At 48.3% G+C, this 21982-nt stretch overlaps 1 protein-coding gene across 3 annotated transcripts in view; it reads right to left on the bottom strand.

Moving 5' to 3' along the window:
* Nucleotides 1-12573: 12573 nt before the first annotated feature.
* Nucleotides 12574-21982, bottom strand: part of Mras (muscle RAS oncogene homolog) — a 52682-nt gene continuing 43273 nt past the window's right edge. For all 3 annotated transcript variants that reach the window (XM_034483952.2, XM_076917796.1, XM_034483951.2), the window contains 4 exons: nucleotides 21425-21578; nucleotides 19873-19972; nucleotides 16808-16887; nucleotides 12574-15615 (listed from right to left, as the gene is read on the bottom strand). In XM_034483952.2, the coding sequence (XP_034339843.1) occupies nucleotides 15516-15615; nucleotides 16808-16887; nucleotides 19873-19972; nucleotides 21425-21578 (434 nt within the window). In that variant the 3' untranslated portion in view covers nucleotides 12574-15515. The remainder of the gene's footprint in view (nucleotides 15616-16807; nucleotides 16888-19872; nucleotides 19973-21424; nucleotides 21579-21982) is intronic.

Consider the following 21982-nt stretch of genomic DNA (forward strand, 5'->3'; position numbering starts at 1 on the left):
GCATTTGTTTTTCCCTGAAAACATTCTATGACAACATTTGCTAATAAATTAAACTAAAGCTCGTTTGAATAAGTTTTGAATTTGTTGTCAACTTGTTAGAGTCAATACAGACACTTGATTATGCTTAAATGTCAAGCAACGTGGATGGAAAATTTGACCAGCCCATTAATCATTAATGAGTGGGACTTTTAACAGCTATTTTACTTATTATGCAGGTCCATGATGGGGGCACAGGTACATGCTGCAGTGCACGCGCAGAGATCAGAGGACAATATTTGGGAATCAGTTCTCTTCTTCTGTTGTGGGTTCTGGGGACCAAACTCAGGGCCTTAGACTGGAGGGCAAGCACCTTCACCCGCTGGGCCATGTTGCTGGACTTCATAAATAGAATCCTAAGGAATCCACTAAAGCCCTTCTTTATCATTGAGGAAAAGTGAGTCTTTCAGGAAACCAAGAAGGCCTTTCGTAGCAGGACTATCCACCAATACACGCAGAAGGTAATTTGATATTCTCTTTTGCTAACTAGAAACAGAATAAATAAATGGCCTTCCTGTTGATGCAGTCGTGATGTAAAGGGTTCAGTCGCACCCTTCTAGAGGCAGGAGTTGTTTATAAGTTGATCTTGATTTTAGGACCATCATCTGTGTAAGCTCTCCATGACTGACCACCCAGCTCCATCAACTTCTGTGTCCCCGGCAATTTCATATTCTATCAGTCTTGCTCTCTCATATCATCACGTGATGTAGCTCCACCGCACTGCTGTAACCATCTCCATCTCTGCTGAAGACTCAGAAGCCCCAAGGATCTTGATTCTCTCTATATCTTTTATCTAGTCACCATAGTAAGAAATTCCGAGCATGCTGTTATCAGCTTCTATTTCCTAGATCATATCCTGCAGTTCAGCCTCTGTTGGGTTTTGACCATGTGACCTCACAACAGTTGCAAGTTGCTCTGCGGTGACTGTGCCGTCACCATATTTACTGGGTGTGGAGAAACATCTTTGTTGGACTCAGCCACCTTCTCCAGCCAGCTGATCAGTCTTGGAGATGGTGAAGGATGGAGGAGCTGAGAGCGGGCTATGATGGTGGATAATAGTGCCTGTGACTGAAGACACAGGGTCACGCTGTGTCTCTGTCTTGTGCTGTGCTGCAGCTTAGTGTCCCTGAGAACCCCAGCACCATTCTTTGTTGTCGCTTGTGATGGTGGTGATGTTACCATGGTCTGGAAATTGCAATATGGAATTCCCGTGGCCTGTCAGAGAAACAGGGTCTCTCCAGGGATGAGTGCTTAATCTTGCCCTTGGGTCCTCTGCTGAGAGGCTGAAGGTAGTGGCTGTTAACTTCCACATAGTTGAAAGGCAGAGTCCAGGTTTTTTTTTTTCTTTTCTTCTTTAAACAATTTTGATGTTACCATTACTTATATGTACATATGGACACCCATTCAAGTATGTGCCACATGTTTGTACGTGCCCAAGGAGAGGGCACAAAAACCCTGGAGCTGGAGAGTCACATACAGTTTTAAGCCAGCTGATGTGAATGCTTCACATCAACTCAGGTCCTCTGGGAGAGCAGCAGGCATTATTAACCACCGAGCCCTGGTCTCTTCGGAGGCTCCAGTGTGTCCTCACCTCTTTCGTTTCTAATCTCTAGAACTCTAGAACTCCTTGGGGTTTCTTGGCATGCAGACATATGTTTGGCATGTAGATGCTGTAACGTCAGCCTGTCTTTACAAACCCCTCTATCCTTGGTCTCCAATCTTCTCCTATGTCATATAAGAGCACCAGCCATTGGACTCGAGGCCTTTTTGAAATTCAGATGAAGCCATGAGATCCTTCATCACTTCTAAAAAGACCTATTTCCAAACAAGTTTACATTTACTGGAGCTTAGTGTGTAGACATATCCATTTAGGGCCTGTTAGGGTTTGACTACGAAATGTCCCCCATAGGCTGATGGGTTAAACACTTGGTTCTGGGGTGGTGTGCTATGTTGGGAAGGTCTGGGCAGTTTAGGAGGAGGAAGAAGAAGAGAAGGAGGAAGAAGAGGAGGAGGAGGAAGAGGAGGATGAAGAAGAAGAAGAGGAGGAGGAAGAAGAAGAGGAGGAGGAGGAAGAGGAAGAAGAGGAGGAAGAAGAGACTGGCTGGCTGGAGGAAGGAAGGAAAGTTCTTTGGGGCTGTATCTTATCCTGTACCTTTCTCTCTTTTCCTCCTGTTCGCCATGAGGTGACGAGCCTCTACCACACGCTCCCTGTTATGACGTACTTACTGTCTTGCTACAGGCCAAAGAGGTGGGGCCAGGCAAGCACGTCCTGGAACCTTTGAAACTGTGAACAAAACTAATCTTCCCTGTTTTTTTTTAAATTATTTTTTGTTATGCATATATCGCTGCAAGAAGAAAGGGGAGCCACTGGGAGCGGCTGTTCCATCCATATGCATTTGAATTTAAAAAAGAACCAAGGGCTGGGGACATAGGTTTGTCAATGAAGTCCTTGCCATGCATGCACGAGAACCTCGTTTCGGATCCTCAGCACTGATGTGAGATATCTGGATGTGGGGGCTGGTACCCGGAACCTTACCGCTGGGGAGGCAGAGACAGGAGGATTCCCCCCAAGACTTGCTGGCCAAGTGTAGCTGGACTGGAGAGTTCTAGATTCAGTGAGAGATCCTGTCTTTAAAAGTAAAATGTGGAAGAATGATTGGGGAAGACTCCGAAACCTCTGGCCTGCATATGGACATGCGCACAGGAGTGCTCATATGAACATGTGGACACATACATAAATAAAATGAAATGTATTCCAGAAACTTCCTGCTGTATTATCAGATGGCCCTTGAGCTATATTCTCAGATACTAGGTCTCTCTTTCTCTCTTAGTACATGTGTGCTGCATTTGAAGGACAGTTCTGAACACTATAAAACCTTTCTTGGAGGCGAGCAGTGGGGAGTGGAGCCCTTCACACTTCCTGCAGGAGTCTATCTAAAGATCTGACTGTGAGCTTCCTAAGGAGTAGGTCTGTGCCTCTCCTTCTCCAGGGCATCACGCTTCTTCTGTCCTTTGCTGTTACACAGGGTGGGCTTTTGCTGGTTTCATGGGGCAAAGAAAATACTGCCTGCCTCCTCTCCCCTCCCTTCTGGGTCCCCCCTCCCCCAACCTTGAAGGGGACAGGATCACAGCAGGGTCACATTATCTGATAGGGGGCTGCCATACGTCAGGGCTTGTCGCTAAGCAACTAAATGAAACATGACATCTTTTCATCAAGGTTGAAGGCTAACGCCACAACAGTGTTCCATGCTAACATACAGGGAAAAAATGTTTAGCGTTATGTCTGACAGGAAAAAAATGCATCCTGGCTAATTGTAAGTTGGACTGCTGAAACATTACAAGAGTGGCTTCACCTGTCTGTGGAAGGGATCCTGAAGCTCCCAAAGTGGGGAGGTGTGCAGACCAGGACATCCTCATTGACCCCATGTGACTCCACGAGTTCTACCCACCTGGCCTTCCAGCCTCACCTCAGAGACTGTGCCCTTTGTACCCGGACTACGCTTTGAAGGCTACTGACCCAGACTTGGACTTAGGAATCTTTCTCCGAAGCCCCATCCACAGAAGTGGCCCTCACCAAACACTAGTGGATACCGGATGAAGGGTGGGCAGGAAAGCCAAAGGTCAGGGGGAATTTGGAGATGTCCAGATGTGGGTGATTTTCTAACTGAAGAAGCTGGCTGGCTTCAAGGAAAACACTCTCTCCATATGTAGAATGTTGAACTGTACAAAAAGTCTCCAGAAGGCACAGGAAGTCAACTGTGAGGGACTGGAGCAGAGCCTCAGGTACAAAGTGTCCAGAAGAACCAGGCTAGCCTGGGGTGGCAAAGTTTAGTTCCAGAAGGCTGATTGAACAGTTGTCTAGATGGGCCTTTGGTCTGGAGGTTTAACAAACATTTGACACATGAATGGTGGACTTGAACTCCAAGTGTATATTTCTCTGTGTACCAGAAATCTAGAAGGTTAGGAAGTCCCACAGGGCATGGGCAAGAAAGCAGACAAGCAGGCTGAGGTACCTGAGCTTCAACACAAACTAAGTCTGAAGATGCCGCCAGAAGGCTCTTTTCGCTCTTCAATGGCGCCCTCTGGTGGTCAATACAGGCACTGTCCCAGCTTCCCAGGCTTTAAAGCAGCCAGAACGTCAAGTAGAGATAATAACGATAGTGATGTTAGAAATAATAGATACTGCGCGCTGAGAAGCTTCATCAGCACGTGCTCAAGATGCTTTGCTAGGGTCCTGGAACGCATTAAGTCGTTTGACCCCCACAGTAGCTCTAGAGATGAGTAGTTACATGATCCCAGCATCGGAGGAAGAAACCCAGGCCCATAAAGTCACCAACCCAGAGAGACACAGTGAGCATATACTACCTTGGGGGTTAGCAAGGAATGGAGTCAGAGTCCCTCATTTAGCTTCACCAACAGGCCTGTGACATCTAGGGTTGCCCAGGTCTTTCAAAAGAGGTTGTAACCTCCAGAGCTGGGAGGATGCAGGAAATGAAGATTTTTTAAGGTCATTGGCACACTGGCTGCACCAGCCTTTGTTATACTGATGTAGTATTTAGTTATTTAACCATCCCCTAACTAGGATTCACCTAGGTCCTTGACAAACTTTGGTTTACGGATGCAAAGATTTACCAACTTTGCATTTCCATTTCCTAGGAGAGAGTGGAATTTGGGGGGGTAGAAGATTTTTAGGCTGAAACCTAGATTTTACTGGGCTTATTTTATTTTGTTTATTTTACTTTTTGAGACAGGGTATAGCCCTGGCTTGCCTAGAACTCACTATGAGGACCAGCCTAGTCTAGAACTCACAGAGATCTGCCTGCCTCTGATCCCCCATGCTGGGATTAAAAGCGTGCACCAGCTCCAGGTAATGGTGGAGCTTGCCTTTACTCCCAGCAGTCAGGAGGCAGAGGCAGGCAGATCTCTGTGAATGTGAGGCTAGCCTGGTCTGTAGACCTAGTTCTAAGACAGCCAGGGCTACACAGAGAAACCCTTTCTCAAAAAAGTGTACCACTACAGCAGCTGACACTTTATATTTTTTTAGACAGATTGTTTCACTGGACAATGGAGTCTCACTTCAGCTACATTGGTAGGTCACTGAGCTCCAAAGATCCTCTTGTCTCTTGAGTCCCAGACATGTACTGCTTCTAAAAATGTCTTCCCACGGGAGATATAGGCCCTGTCTAAGTAAGTCCTTCCTCCTAAGGTCCCAAAGACAAACTAAGATACCATTCTATTAGAGTTCACTCTGGAAAACCAGTGAATTCAGTGGGCTTCCTTACAGATCGTAGGTGAGCAGTTACTTACCAAGGCGTCACTGGTTTTTCCTCAATATGCCACACTTGGAAAGTCTTTACCCAGCAGGGAGGAGGGGCTCCTGGAGCCACACAGTTAGAGCCCCTTTCCCCTTGGTCTTCACTTACCTCTATATCCCAGCTGCTCACAAGGTCACCAGCAACTAAGGCAGAGTTACATACAATAGGTAGTAGGTGGCTCGGATGACTGTCTCCTGACCCTCCCCACCCCTCAATGAGAAGGTGTAGATAATTAACAAACCCAGCTGGGATAATCTTTCTGCAAGAGGGTGCAGCGGATTTTCCCAAGATGGCAGTTAATTGGTTCATTAGATCGTAATATACAACAGGTAGCACCTTTCACTCCCCACTTTTCACATGGGTGCTAAGGATCCAAGCTTAGGTCCTCATTCCTGTGAAGCACACACCATCCACTGAGACATCTCTTGGCCTGGACTTTTTTTTTTTTTTTTTTTTTTTTTTTTTTTTTTTTTTTTTTTTTTTTTTTTTGAGATAGGATTCTACCTTGTATTCTCAGTTGACCTGAAACTTGTTTTGTAGCCCAGGCTGCTCTCAGACACAGGATCCTCCCGCCTGAGATTATAGGCATGCACATATGCTTCTGAATCTATTTTGATTGATAAGGAGAGATGGAAAGACAAGAGAGGGCAACCAAAGGCTGCTTTGGGGGAAGGGAACATATATTGATTTGGTCCTGGGATCCTGACTCAGGCATTTAGAATTTCTATATGTTAATCATTATTCCAAAAGCATATTCTAAGTTAAGACCTAACAATGGTCTAGCAGCCTTAAGAAGTATTGTTAACATCAGTCCAGTTAACGTTTGACATTAAGCTGAGATACGAGGAAGGTTGGACCACTTGGCTAAGGTCACCAGACAGCAGCATAGCCAAGTTAGATCTAGGTAGTCTGTGCACTGGCCACTGCTCTACAGGCTGCCAACACTGGAGCCACAGTCATGCCAACCACAGAGGGAACCAAAAGTCTGGACTGAGAGGAGAGAGAACTGCTCGGTTAACAGATAAGAGTGCCTTGCATCCAGGGCTCCATTAACTGGAGCAGAAGAGTGGGATCAAGCAGAGGTCAACTGAGAGGCCATCTTAGGGCTTACAAGTCATCAGCAAAGCTGAGAGATGGTTGTGAGGGTGGGTTTTCTCTGTGGAAACAGAGGCAGGGGTTACCTTGAGGAGTAAGGTTGTAGAAGGGAGGCAGATGCAGAGGTCACCATGAGATGTTATAACTTTGGGAAACTATTTGAAATCTGCAGCAACCTTGGGTTTGTTACAAGCTGTGAGACTGACTAGGGGTAAAACAAACAAACAAAACAAACAAAAAAAACGGTGTCTCATGGATTTGCTAATTCACGGTTCTTAGAAGGCCCAGCATAAACTGGGCGGTGGTGGCGCACGCCTTTAATCCCAGCACTTGGGAGGCAGAGGCAGGCGGATTTCTGAGTTCGAGGCCAGAGTGAGCTCCAGGACAGCCAGGGCTACACAGAGAAACCCTGTCTCCAAAAACCAAAAACCAAAAAAAAAAAAAAAAAAAAAAAAAAAGCCCAGCATACCTAGAACCTGTTAAAAAGAACATTAAAGCTGCTCTAACTACCACCATCCCCAGGGAACAATGACAGTCACCAGGGTTCCTGGCTATGGGAGGGTCGCTATGGGAGGTTCTCTAAGCAGAATGCCTGAGGCCTGGAACATGCATAAGGCCCCCTGGCCTGAACAGTAAAGGGGGACAGAACTGGAGGTGAGGTCCAAGGTCAGGGTGAGGGAGGGTTGTCCTGGGTGGTGTTCTAGTGCAGACTGGAAAATAACTGTCACTGAAGCTCACAATTCTGTGCTGAGTCACTAGTGGGGAAGTGTGACACACATTGAAAGTGTTCCCTCAGAGCTGGGTAAAATTGAAAATAGGTATGGGGAGACAGAATGGGCTGGCTCCATCTTCAGTGTTGCAGGATGCTGGGTAACGGAGCACAGGTTTCAGGAACAGAACTGGGCGCAGGAGCAGGCTGTCATTTCTGTCCGCTGTTGGCCCCGGTTTCTTTTCCTGTAGAAGACAGCATCACCTACTCCACCTACTCCAGGGTAGTCATGGAGGAGGATGCAAAGACTGGACAGTGTCTGGCTTACAGGAAGTACTCAGCCATGCAAGGCAGCACTCTCTCAGTGTGTCCCGTGCATTTGCTGATTCATGCTTCTCCAAGGTATCAGACAAGCGGCATACCGTTACCTGGAACCTGTTTAAAAAGTAAATTAACACCCCTAAATAATTAAACCTGTGTTCTAATTACCCTCCCCCACCTGGAGGGGATGAGGACAGTTGGCAGGGCCTGAGGACCTGCAACTAACTCATAGTGATTAAAGTTGTTATGCTAGAACAGGAGGAACTCTTCCTTCTTAACTCAAGGGTAAGGTTGGCCAAGGCCTGTCCTGGACCAGTGACAAACCAGCATCCTGAAAATTCCTTCCCTAAGCAAACTGGAGGCTTTAAGTCACCTGATTGTTTCACCCTAGGAAGAAATTGTGGGGCGTGGCTTTTTAAAAGCATCTGCATCGAAAGGGTCTGGGCGGGGCATTTGACATAGGGGAGGAGCTAAGCTGGGAGAGGGTCTAGTGGCAAAGGTCGACTGAGAGGCCATCTTAGGGCCTACAGGTCTTCAGCAAAGTTCAGGGGTAGTTTTGAGGATGGATTTTCTTTGTAGAATTTGAGGCTGGGGTTAACTTGAGAAGAGAGGCTGTGAAGTGGAGGCAGACTCAGAGGTCAGCATGAGATCATGACCTTGGAGAAACTATTTGAAATTTGCTGTGACCTTGGGTCTGCTACAAGCTATGAGACTAGGGGCAAGGGAAGCACATTTGAATGAGGATGTTCGGGTTTTCAGTCATGGAGGCCGATATCTATAATAGTTATTGATTTATTTTATAAAAATTAGAAATCACCATTGTGCTACCAGCTTCTTCCCTGGGCCTGAGGGCATAAACATGCAAGGAGCATAGACAAATGAGATATTACTGTGTTTGTGACCAGCCTCCAGGGGGACCTGCTTTAATGAAAATTAAGTTTCCTATGGGGCTGGAAATCTAGGTCAGTGGTAGAATTCTTGCCTAGAATGAACAGGTCCTGGGTTCAATCCCCAGCACTACCACAAATACACACACACACTCATACACTCCTCACACACTTACACATACACATACACACTCACAGACATACATAACATGTAGAATCACACACACACACACATTCACACATACATTCACACACTCTCACACACACATACACACATAGAATCACACACACCCATACACTCACACACTTACACATACACACTCACAGACACACTCACATATATACCCACACACACACATAGAATTACATACACATTCATACACACACTCATACACACTTACACACAGAATCACACACATATGTGCACATAGAATTACACACACATATACACTCACACACACTCACATACACACACAGAATTACACACATACAAACACAGTCACATACACACACACACTCATGTACACACACACATAGAATCACACATACATACACACAAACTCACATACACACATATATAGATAGAATGACACACATACATACACACACATACACACTCACACACATAAAATCACAATGCTGTTTGCCACAGTGGGGAAGGAGGCAGTTTGAGTCATGTGGGTCATGCACTTGGTCATGTAGGGGGAACTGGGAAAAAAGCAGCTTGACCCTGTCCCCTCCCGCAGGATGTCGTGGGAGGGCACGCAGGGACACGCCCACTCAGTTAACAATTTTGTCAGCGCTTCTTCAGAGTAGCTGGATCTTCACTCCTTTCGTTTCCTCTTCCTGTTCTCCGTGGCTGTGAAACTGCAAAGAGCCTGGCCTCAGAGAAGAGAACTGGGGAGGCGGCTATATCTCCACACTGAGCAGCGCGTGGCTCAGCGAGAATCCAGTACAATGCGACTGTCAGGAACCCAGAAGAAGGCATGGTAGCTGTCATTTTGCATGTGATTTCAAGGTGTCAGCCACCCCACCTGCAACTCCGTGGAGTTCATGTCAATAACCCTTCTCCTGGGGTCTTTGGCTGCACATGTTGGGCATCCCTTATTAATTAGATACGGGAAGCAAGGAGGAGTGACCTGAGTATCAACCTCCCAGAGGACCACAGCTGCCTTGCAGATGAGACACTCCTGCAGCTGTTTGTCTCCGCAGGATGGAGACTTGGTGACTTGGTGATTCTCAGACTTTAGGGAGCATCGGAGTGCCGTGGGGGCCTTGTTAAACACAGCACGGGGCTTCAGCTCAACAGGAGGTCTGGGGTGAGGCAGGATAATGGACATTTCTAATAAATGGGATGCTGATGCTGAAGCCACTGGTCTGGGGGACACACCGAGAAGCACTTATCCCTGGATCTTACCTCTACCCAGGCATAGGTCTCAGAACTGAGTAGAAGGATCGGTTTGAGGAAGTGTGGTCAGCGGTACTCTGTACTGAAAGCCCCCATAGGTTCTTTGCTTAGTGTGGACTCAGCTCTTTTTATATGCTCAGATGTTCACATAAGCATAACGGTTGGCATGAGCTACTTGGCATGACATTGGAGCCCCAGAAGCTACAGAGGGGAAAATCCTGGGAATGAGATCACCCTCATTGCATAGAATGTTCTACCCTTTGTTTAGATGTGTGAAGAATTCTCAGCTTGGATGATGGATGGTGAGGTTTCACTCTATCTGCAAGATCACTGGTTTATTTATTTATTTATTTATTGACTTATTTATTTTTGAGATAAGGTCTTACTATGTAGCCCCTGATGGCCCGGGACTCACTGTAAAGACCAGGCTGGCTTCCAAACCTACTGGCATTCTGCGTGCCTGTGCCTCCTGAGTGCTGAGATTAGAGGCATACACTGTCACTGCTGGCAATTGCCTACACTTTAAGAAAAACCTAAGAGTTGAAAAATAAAACAACGACAACACCATCTCTGGGGGCCCATTTGTCTTTTGTGCAAAATCTTCATATAATCGGTGGCCACGTGTGGTGCCTACGGGAGGACACTTCTGAGTGCATGGTGTCGCTAGGCAGGTGCTCACAGCTGTTGGCAGCTGAGCCTGGCTCTAAAGCAGTGCTTCTCAACCTTCCTAATGCTGTGTCCCTAATACAGTTCCTTGTGTTGTGGTGACCCCCAACCATAAAATTATTTTTGTTGCTACTTCATAACTGTAATTTTGCTACTGTTATGAATCATAATGTACATATCTATGTTTCCTGATAGTCTTTGGTGACCCCTGAGAAAGGGTCGCTGACCCCCGAAGAGGTCGAAACCCACAGGCTGAGAGGCAACGTAGCTGAATGGATATGGGGAGCTTGGCTTGGAGGCAGCAAACCTAGGCTGAATGCTGCCAGTTTATTATGCACACAAATCACTGAGATCCTGTTGGAATGAAGATTCTGCCTGAGAAATTTATGACAGGGCCCAGGTCGTGTCAGCAAGTTGCAGGGCAATGAGGATGTTGATGTCTGGGACCCTGGGGTCCTTTTATCCACGGCCTCTTCAAACGAAATCAAAGTGGGCTCTTCCAATAGTCCCTCCAGAGATGGAAGGCAGCTCCGTCAGCAGCGCCCCGTGTAAGAGCTGGGTGAGCCTCGCCTGCATTCTGTCAGCACAGCACTGGTGAGGCAGAGCCTGCCAGAGCTTATTGGCCGGCCTAACACAGTGCGTGAGTCATTCAGTGAGAGACCCTGTCTCAGAACAAGTAGAGAACAATTGAGGAAGACATCTGATGTTGACCTCTCACCTTCAAAAGCACATGTACACATGATGTGTGTGTGCACCAGCATGTACATAGACCATAAAGAGATAGGGCAAAGGAGGGAGGGAGAGATAGAAACAAGGAGGGCGGGAGGAAGGAGAGAAGAAGGGAAGGAGAAAGGAAGAGAGAGAGGGAGGAGGAAGGAGGGACAGAGGGGAGAAGAGAGGGAGGGAGGGAAGAAGAGAGGGAGGGAGAGAGGGAAGGAAGGGGAAGGAGGGAGGGAGAAAGGAAGGGTGACTTTGGAGGCAAATTTTCACTCTTTAACAGTGATGTAATTAGTGGCTCCAATATGCCGCTGTGGTTTTCAACTAGTCGGGGAATAAATAGCCTCCTGGATTTTATGTCTCTGTGACCTTGCTGTGGGTGGGGCCCAGAACTCAGTGAGTGTTTGACATCAAGTGAAGGAACACATTTGGCTGCTGTCTCTTCTACCTGATGCCCACCTGCTCATTGGTTACTTATGAGTCGTGGCATAGCCCACCTTGGCATGCCTGGAAAATGAGGTGGGGAAGCTACTGGACGATGGTGGGTAGACAGAGTGGAGACATGAGTTCACTTTAAATTTCTGCGCTGGCTGTGTTGAGAATGAAGTGTGGGAAGGCAAGAGCAAGACAGGAACAACACCGCAGCATCGGCTCAAAGGTCAGCGGGGAGGTAGTGGGAACGGGTAGATTCTAGACGTGTTTGCAGGGTAAAGTCAAGTTTTTCTTACAGGACAGGGGAGTGGATGGTGAGAGCAAGTCCAAGACTTAGGGGTTGAGAACTGGAAGCAAGGAACTGGGTGGAACAGGCATGATGGACAGACAGTTAGGAATTCCATTTTGAATACAAGAAAACAGTTTCCCACAAAAAAGACAAGAGGGGCAAGTGGCATCCCTCTGAGGAAGTGGACTTTTGTAGAAAAAAAAAAAAAAGGTCTGGTTCTTCCTCTCAGTCCCATGCTCCCAGTAATAAAACTCAGAATCAAAATGTATTTACAAATACCTTGGCCATATAGCTAGGCTTTTCTCTGACTAGCTATAACTTAAAATAACCCGTTTATTCTAATCTACATTCTGCCACATGGCTGGTTATCTGTGCTCAGGGACCATGTGCTTGTCTTGTCATATCTTCCCTGGTGAAACTCCCGCCTGTCACTTCCCCCAGAATCCTTCTGTCTCCTGGATGTCCTATCTTCTATTTCCTGTCAAGGCATAGGCCATCAGATTTATTATTGACAGGTACCACATCCATACAGACATGATATTCCAGGAAAGACACCTTCATGACCACCAGTATGCTTCCTCTTTACCTTAGGTTTGGCTAAGCCCAAGGCTGTGCTCTGGAAGAGGTGCATGTTTCAGTAAAGAACTAAAAGCTCTCAAACCTAGGAGTGTTTGGGGAAGAGTAAATCTGACAGGATCTCTGTTTGTTTCTTTATTAATAAGTAGAGATACACAAAGACTTGATAAAAAGTACATAAAAGGCTCAAACATCAACAAGATGTCCAGGCATCACGCTCACTCCTCGAGACAGCCACCTGCTAACACTGTCACGCAAAGGGTTTCAAGTATCTGGCAGTCTTGGTAAACCCGACTCAATGTGGAGTCTCCAACCAGGTGGGCTGCTAAAAGAAAAGACCTCTCTGTGGCTCTGGACTTAGTGTGGTGGGTCTGAGGGCCTTTGGGGTTAGAGCTGGCATGGTCAGTGGGTCACATCTCCTGGCAGGCAGGACAGGCCACACCAATCCAATCAGGTGCTCCACAACATGAGCAATGGTAAGATGGGAAGCTCCTAAGGGAAACATCCAGATGTTCCCCCTGTGGCAAGGTGCTTGGGATGGAGGGAGCCAAACATAGCCCTATACTGGGGGAGAGGGGATGGCTGTGGGGGGGAGAACCTATAAAGAGGAGGCCGAGTAATGGAAGAGAATCAGCACACAATAGAGGCCGAGGTGAGGGGACTGCAGGGGTACACCAGGGGTGATGGGAACACAAGTTCCTGAAAAACTAGAGGGAACCTCAGAATGACAGCTCAGTACAAACCCAAAGGGTCCTCCGTCATGTGGTGTCACAGCCAACCAGGTCTCCTGACGTCCCCTGTCAGCTGGTGATGGAGATGCACCAAGCATACTTTTACTCGGCCTCCCTGGAGACTCTGTCAGAGGGCTCATTTCTAATTCCGGGGTGTCACCTACCCATGTCACACACAGGGGGAATGGGATTGTGGAAGGTGAAAGCCCTGAACCAGAGATGGCTGGATGTCAGCCAGTGTGTCCACCTGCCTGTGGAGTCAGTTCAGGATGTGGGCAGTTTAGAACGGATGCCCTGGATGATGGGCCCGAATGCACTGCTTCTTCTGAGAGGGGCGGGGGTGCTGGGAGCCTCCCTTCTGGTTAGCTGTGTGACTCCAGGCTTTGGTCTAGGCAGCTGTTCTGCCTCCGGGGAGAGTCCCCACTCAGTAGGTGGAGGTGCTGGTCCACAGAGGCAGGGGAGTGCCGGTAGCAGGAGGCAGGAGATGGCTTCTCTGGCAGTGGCTGCTGCCCTGAGTGTATAGCATCCTGACCTTCCTTCTATCTGTCCTCTCTCCAGGCTGCAACTGCTATGGGTGTGGCTTAGGAGCCCAAGGCTGGAGAAAGCCTGGTCCTTTGAGTGTTGGAAATATTCATAAGTATTACAGGATCTGAGAAGTGGTGAGATACCTCATCTGGCATGCTCTCTGGCATCCTTTTCAGGAACAGAAAAAAAAAAAAACCGGGGCGGGGTGGCAGTTTAGTAAGTAGGAAGTTTGATCTCTAGCTAGCAAAAGTGTCGGTCATTTCCTTCTGTAGCAGAATTGTCCCTTGAATGAGGCCTTCTGTCCTGACGACCCTGCGTGTGAACAACTTAGGACCTTCTAGATTGGAAAAGAATCACCAGGCTGGACATCCACTCCGGGTCCAATTTCCTTGGATTTCCTTCCATGAGTTTCTTTCTCCACAGTAGCCCAGTCACCTGGTGGGGAGCCTCTGTTTTGCAAGGTGTGCTGGGAGATGAGCTCACTATGCCAGCCACCTCCGATTCTGACCCTCTCACAGCGTGCACTTGGTTCTCACTGTCCCTCCATCCGGATCTTAGCTGGAAAAAGCCAATCTCTACCCTACTAGCAGCACCAGAGAGGCAGGTGTCCCTGTTGAAATAAGTGTGTGGACCATGTCATCAGCTCAGCTTTCTTCCCCTTTGATCTAAGAAAGCAAAGAAAGTGTGTCCCAAAAGGCAGCCACACCGCTCATGCTAGAAGGGGTTTGCTCATTGGCTGGGCTTAGAAAGGAGATGGTTGGTTGACTCGGGTGGAAATGGCTTCAGGTCCTGGGGCTTCCCAAATAATAGTATCGAGTGCTTTCAGTTCAGAGCTTTCTGGATGGTGTCACATTCACCTCCTTGAACAGGTCCCTATGTTTGTGTCAGAGGCACAGCAACACACAGAATGAGAGCAAACAGAGACACTTTTGAGAAGCCCAGGGCCCTGTCCACATTTGAACACAGAATTTACCCACTGCCTGGAAAGCAAATGAGTATGTTTGCAAAGCCAGTCACTGGCCTCACCACTCCCTGGGAGTGGGAGGGGGGGATGGGGGGGGGAATTCCCTCCAGGGATGAACTGGTCCCAACTAGCCCTCACTTCAGTGGGGTTGGGGGTGGGGTGTAGTGGCAAGGGAGTTTTATTTTCTAATCTCTGCTATTTTCAACCACGTGAAAGCCCTCCAGGTAAATCCACCCCCTCTTTCCAGTCTCTGGGGTCTGTTTGCTTCCTGGGTTTGACCCCAGGCTTCTGATAAGATCCCATTCATTTCTTGTCTTTCATCCTGGATGGAGTTTGGCACTGCTAGGAACACTCAGTTAAGAAGACAACAGCCCTGTTCCAGACATTTATCAGAGGTCTGCCAAAGACTTGGGGCTTTGCCAGGCAATGGGCGCAGACCTCTCTAATAAAATAATCATTACTCAAATAATTTAAAAATCTACAAAAGACACAAGAGCTCAGACACTGGGGATGGGGTCAGGGAGGAAGCTTGCTCATGGCTTGTCTGGTGCGTTGTGTGTGGATAAGCACTTCCACAGCAAACCAGCCCTGTGGAGTTAAAGCCCACCGAGAGACTGGGAACTGGGCTCAATCAACACACGAAGGGTTTGGAAGCTGTCACCTGTCTCCTGGGAGAGGCAGCAAAGCCAGCCCCTGCCTGCTCCTGCCCCTCCTCCCTCGTCCCCTTCCTGTGCCCAGTCCAGAGCCAAGGGCCGTGGTTAGAAATGGTTCTCAGTGCAGTTAGGCAGTGGGCTGGTCCCAGGGGCTGGCAATTCACGGTTGCTATGCCCAGGGCTTCAGGCTGTCACAAGATGACACACTGCAGTTTGTGAGTGCCGGTGGCCCTGTCTCCTCGCCACTTCGTCTTCTTTTTCTTCTTCTGGTTTTTCTCTGGAACCTGTTGCCTATTGAACAACGAAGGAAGCAAAGACAACATCAGGGCAACAAGCCTTTTGCTTCCTTTGTACTGTGACTCCCTCTCTGTCCTCTCTGGGACTCCCGAGTCTCTGACAGCCCAAGAGTGCTGCTGCCCTGGCCACCCAAGGAGACCAGGCTGTGTGAGAAAAGCAGAGAGGAAGGGAAGGGAAAATGAGAATCCCCCTGCTGTCCAGCGGTGACTAGCAGTGACTAGGTTTATTCATACTGTAAGCCTGTCATGCTTTATAACGGAGCTGCTGACTGCTTATTTTTCATATTTTAGATAAAATAACTGGCCTACTGGGTGCCAAAGCTTTTACATGTTTTCCTAGGCCCAGAGTTGCTTTTAGTGCCACAGCTCCATAAGCAACACACTGCAGCGTGGGAAGCCAATACAAATGTGAAGTGAGGGCTACACAGAGAAATAAGGATGAACTCAGACCGTGGGGGGTGTGTGGGTGTGTGCAGGGGTGTGCACATGGCACAGGACCGAGAGGTGGCAAACAAGAGCACTACTACAGGCCTAGGTCTGATTCATAGCTGACCAACAGCCTCTGAGTCACCCGCATAAGGTACTGAAGATAGGGGTTTAACTGTTGGGGATGTTAAAGGCTTAGAAACCGGATTGGATCTGGCAGGGACAGAGCCAGCACACAGCTTCCGTCATCCATCATGAAGTGAATACGGTTTTAAAGGAATGAACGCCCATGAGTCTGTTCTCAAGGCTGCTGGCACTTGAAGACCCACAAGCTGTGGGTCTTAGAAGACACACACAGTGTCTCTGGAATTTGAGTCCAGATACCATACTTGGCTATTTTGGGGTGCTGTCTCGGAGCCTCTAATATTAAGGGCAGTGGTAGAAAGAGGGGCTTGTTCTTTGCTATGTTGGATATGTTGAAAGCTTGGGGTTCTGAGATACTAGAATACCTGATCTCTACAGCATGCCTGCAGCCCCCACCCACCCCCTGGTTTTACCTGGGGACAGTGTAGAAGTAGGGGGTAAATAGCAGGGGAGAAATGCAAAGAACCACAGGAAATGGCAAAGGAGGCCTGGAAGCGCCCAGTGTCTTGGGAGTTATGTTCCTCACGTGCTCCCGCTGTAGACTGGCTTCCCCCTTTCCACCATGGAGGGCACACCCCAGGGAGGGGCACAACTGTCAGGGGAAGTACAGTGCTTACCTAATTACTCTAACTAGGTCATGGAAGGTTTTGTCCACGTTGAGAGGCGGGTCCTTGGCACTGGTTTCTATATATGGGATCTGGAAAGCAAAGCACAGCTTGGTCAGCCTGGTACCGTGACCCACAGAGCCCTCTTTCACCTTTAAGCCTGGTGGTGGTGGCTCACACTTTTAATCCCAGAACTCAGGAGGCAAGGGTAGGTGGATCTCTGTGAGTTCGAGACCAGCCTGGTCTTCAGAGCTAGTACCAAGACAGACAGAGCTGCTCAGAGAAACTCTGTCTCAAAACCAAAACCAAAACCAAAACAAAAACCAAAACAAAACTCTAGAGGTTCTGAGAATCTGACAGAACCCCCAAAGCTCTATAGCTTCTTGCCTTGTAAGGCTGGAGAGTTTGGCCAATGGCTTCCCTAATTCCCTCTTGTTCTCCAGTCACAGAGATACTTAATAGCTCCCTAAAATAGAATCCAAATAGTCTTTTTATACTCAAGAGCAAACTGTTTTGCTTCTCACACCAAGTTCTCTCATACTGTGTTTTTCATGCTTCATGACCTTTTTCCCTGAACTCCTCCAGAGTGAACTTCAGTGGGAAAGGCTAAGGAGGTGTGAGCTGAGAAGGACTCTGGACCAAGATCTCCCTGGTCTCTTCCCACCAGCTCTCTAGCCCAGCCTCACTCTTGTTTGCTCTGGAAGGGCTCAGCCATGTTTACCCAAGGATGATGCTTTGATGATAGTCTCTCACGGATAGGAAGTGGCACATGGAAGCTGTGGGTGACAGGACCCCTGGGCCATGTCTCCACCAAACCTTGGACTAGCAGAGTGGAACACAGGCTCGGGGAGGACAAGACACAATTCTAGGTCCTATGATGGGTATTCCAGAGAACTAGGGAGTGCTAATCCCTCCACGAAGGGCTCCAGAGTTCAGAAAATCATGCCCTGGCCTCCTTGGGTGTGAAGGAAGTAAACTGACAGAGGTTACACCTAATGACTTTACAACTTTCCATAACTTATTTTTTTTCCTGATCACAAAATTAGTGCCTTTTATTCTAATACATTTAAAGAAGCTGAGTATGGTGAAGAAGGTACGTTTGGGGAGGGTGGTAGAGCAAGCTCTGGAGGACACACAGGGCTCAGTATCCATATATTATCACCGTGTGAGGTCACAGGAGAGAGAGCAAGCTGGCTCAAGCAGTCTTACTGTCATGCAGAGACAAAGGCAGGGTCAGGCCTTTGTCACTTTTATTTGAGCCTCTGATAACTAAAAGGACAGTGCCCTCCACAGTGGAATAGCTGTTTGACTTCCCAGTCTCCCTTTTCCCACCTTTGGTGCATTAACCCCCAGAGGCAAGCTCCATCTGCAGTGAGGAGATGACTCGGCATGACTGATGTGCCTGCAAGAACTCTACATTGCCAAGTCAACAGAGAATCAGTGCGAGCCTTCTACTTGGCCTCCCATGGGCACCTGTGTGGTAGGTAGGTCAGCTTTGGAGCATCTTGTGAGCCGGACACCATGCCCGGGCATGGTAGGCATCCCTGATAAGAACCAGGTAGAACCCTACCTATGTGCAGCCCTGTATACATGCAGAAGAGAGGTAGGAAACCACCCACAGGCAGAAACCTCCCACCCTCCTGGGAGTTCAGTCATCCTCAGTATCTGGGGGTCTGCAAACACGTTGTCTGCTGGCCCCATATCCCATCTGTGAGCAAATGCTGTTGGTTCTAAGATGTACAGCCCAGATCCTGCCACCCTCACATGCTTCTCATGTTACACTGGGGCAGCCCCTGTGTGACTCTGTTCTTCTCCTTTCACAGTGGACTATTGTCAACACCACACGACAGGAGAGAAGCAGCTCAGCTACAAGTCACATCTCTCTTAAACCCTCCAGTGGCCATCCTCCTCAGCCTCCATGGAAGCCATAACTGCTGAAGTCACCTCGCCAACTGCACTTGCCATGACTCACCTGCAGGCACCTACTTAGTCACCATGGCTCCTGCAAACTCCAGCCCCGGGGCTCACAGATAATAATCCTTTGCTAGAACGTTCTTTTCTCAGATACCTGTCTAGCCATTCCTCTGTCTCCTTAAGTCCCTGCTGAAATGGACCCAGCATACCCTATTTAAAACGACACTTCTTCTTCCCATTCCTGAAACCTCCCCCCCCTTTCCTGATTTGTTTGTTTCCACAGGACCTGTCACCTCCGGACAAACTGTAATTTACTTTGCTTATTGCCTGTCTCTATCACTAAGCACCTAAAGACAGGGAACCATTGCTCTCCAGGACCTAGAATGATGGAATTAATAAAGGAATTAATACAAAAGATAGACAGAAAAAAAAACTAGCTCCCAGAATGCCTTTCCCTATGTGTGGTCCTCTGGGTAGAGGAGCTACCTTGCAGCTGACTTTCCAGCTGGTAGGCAGGACCCAAGAAGACCAGCAGCGCTCTGTGCCAACACGGGGCTGGGGAGCAGAGGCCTGACCTAGCACCATGGAGAGGGCAAGGATGACCTGAGAAAGCTAAAATGCTTACACAACAGGGTATAGCTGAAGCAACCTCAGTGCCCATGTTTACCAAGTAGGGACAATGATGCCTATGGTTGTAAGGGTAGAGGACTTGACATGCATGTTCCCCCAGCACACTGCTGAACCTGGAGGAGGGACTGCTCGGTGAACAGAGCTGATGGCAGCAATTCAGCATAACCAGGTGCTATCTCACAAGCAGGAAGAACTCTCACCTCTGTACAGCCCAGTGCTGGATATGTGCTGCCTCAGGCAGAGCAGCCCTCGGCCAGGAAGACGCTCAATAGCACAGCTACCAGGTCAGTCTGAAGGCAGCTGTTCACACCTCTACCCCAGAGCCTCTTATGGCTGCAGAGGGTGTCTTCTCTGCTTGTTTCAAATAATATCCCCCAACACTGCACCCTGTGGCCCCTCTGCTGGAGCCTCGTTGCTCGGCAGGAGGCCTTAGTCCTATTTCCACAGATCAGCACTGCAGGAAGGGTGTCATATAGACTTTCACACATAGCCCTGAGGCCCGAACACGCACACCTGCATGCACGTCCACCTACATTGTATTTGGTTGCCATTTCTTTTCCTTGGTCCCTGGTGATTTTCCTTAGGTGCATCAAATCCACCTTGTTTGCCACGAGGATCATTGGGAATGACTCCCTAGGAAACAGGAGAATTCAGATAACTGTGAGATTCCTCTACCAGCAGGTGATGCCAACCAGACTTTGAGCCAGCCTACCCCCACAGCAATTCCCCAGTGGGCCTCCTCTTTTCCAGAGGAGACAGGGGCTCAGGCAGAAGGAGCTTAGGGTCTGTTGCAAGGCTAGCCTTGAGGCTGGCCTGAGGCTGTTGGTGTGGGACCTGGCTTCCCAGACTCTCAGTCCTCCAAGGCTCTGATATACAAACCATGCAGGGCCCTCAGCCAGGACTCAGGAAGAGCAGTGGGGACAGGGGCTGGCACATAGCTGGCACTGCAGATAAATGCCAGCAGCAAAGTGAGAATAGATCCCAGAAGAGGGACCCCGAGAAGTGCAGGATGGAGAGACACGCCCCATCAGCATCTTACTGACATGCGAACAAAACAAAACAGCATCCCAGGGCATCTGGGGTAACATTGAATATTTTCACATTAAAAAAAAAGAAACCTAAAACTTGAAACATGAAAAATGGTACTTTTTATTTCTTTGATTAGCAAGTAAATTAAGATTTCTCCACCACTGAAGCATTTAGGGTGTCGGGCGTCTCTTTTGAGGTTCATATATTCATGGGGTGAACTCACATTAATCAATTGCAGCTTGCTCTGGGTGTCTGTGTCCCCCTGCCAGGCAAAGTTATAAGCCCTTCTTCCTGTGGAATCGCCATTGCCTGGGTTTCTCTATCTTTATTGAAATTTAATCAAAGCTCGCTCTTTTCCCTCGTTTACATTTTCTTTTTGCATTGCTTCTTTGACTGGCGGTGTTAGACTTAAACCAGACACTAGGTGATTTGATTATGTTATAGAGTATGAAATTAAAAAAAAAAAAAGCCTTTAACGAGGGACTTGCAAATCTTGTAGTCAAATGCAATTTAATCAATTTCAATGTGTTCTGGAGAGGAAATTCACTTTTTCTTTTCATATAATGCAATTTGGTTAAACTGGGGTTGGGTGGGAAACAAAGATGTTACCAATGATTTCTTGATTGAAGGCGTTTACAAAAATGGGAGGGGCATAAGGCTTGGTGCCTGGGAGCAGCTTAGGAAGCAAGGAAAGAGTCAGGGGAGACCTTGGAGCAGTGGTCCTCAATCTTCCTAATTAACCCTTTAATGCAGTTCCTCGTGTTGTGGTGACCCTCCCCCCAACCAAAAAAAAAATTATTTTGTTGCTACTTTGTAACTGTAATTTTGTTACTGTTATGAATCGTAATGTAAATATCTGATATTGACCCCCCAAGGGGTCTTGACCAACAGGTTGAGAACTTACAGGAAATAACAGAGAAATCTGCAGGGAGAGGGAAAGAAAAGGAGGAGGAAGAAAGAGGAGGAGGGAGGAGGGAGGGAGGGAGGAGGGAGAGGGAAGGTTGAGCCTGCATAAGCCAAGAAGGAGAGTAGGGAAGCACTGTCTGCTGCCCTCACCTGTCCTTGACACGCAGAATGAGCTGATGGAAGCGGTCCACGTGCTCGAAGCTGGCCTTGTCAGTGACAGAGTAGACGATGAGGAAGCCATCCCCCGTGCGCATGTACTGTTCCCGCATGGCGCTGAACTCCTCCTGCCCAGCTGTGTCCAGAACTGGGGAGGAATGAGGTCATTCAGGGGCTGCTCCGGTTCCCTTGGAATCACTCTAGACTGTAGAACCCCAAGCTACTGCTGCTGCCGTCCCCACTGTGGCTGGGCAGACCCAGCTGTCCTCACAGGAGGACTTCCAGCCCCCTCAGAGCCTGCTTCCGTGTAAGGCTCATTTCAATCTCCCTGCTCACTAGACCTCAATTCTGTGGCCCAAGGACAGGTCTCATGAAGCCAGAGATGAACTTTCACAAGTCCCTCTGGGAAACCCCAGTGCTGGGTTTGGATTCCTGGTTCATCTCTTTCAAACTGAGGTTCTCTAGGGGGTGTGCCTGACTCTCTGCCTCCAGCCCCTCCTACACATGCATGGAAACAAGGCCTCCACCTTGAAGCTCTCAGGTGGGGAGAGC

Source organism: Arvicanthis niloticus, chromosome 21 (genome assembly GCF_011762505.2).
Source record: "Arvicanthis niloticus isolate mArvNil1 chromosome 21, mArvNil1.pat.X, whole genome shotgun sequence".
Classification (NCBI taxonomy): domain Eukaryota; kingdom Metazoa; phylum Chordata; class Mammalia; order Rodentia; family Muridae; genus Arvicanthis; species Arvicanthis niloticus.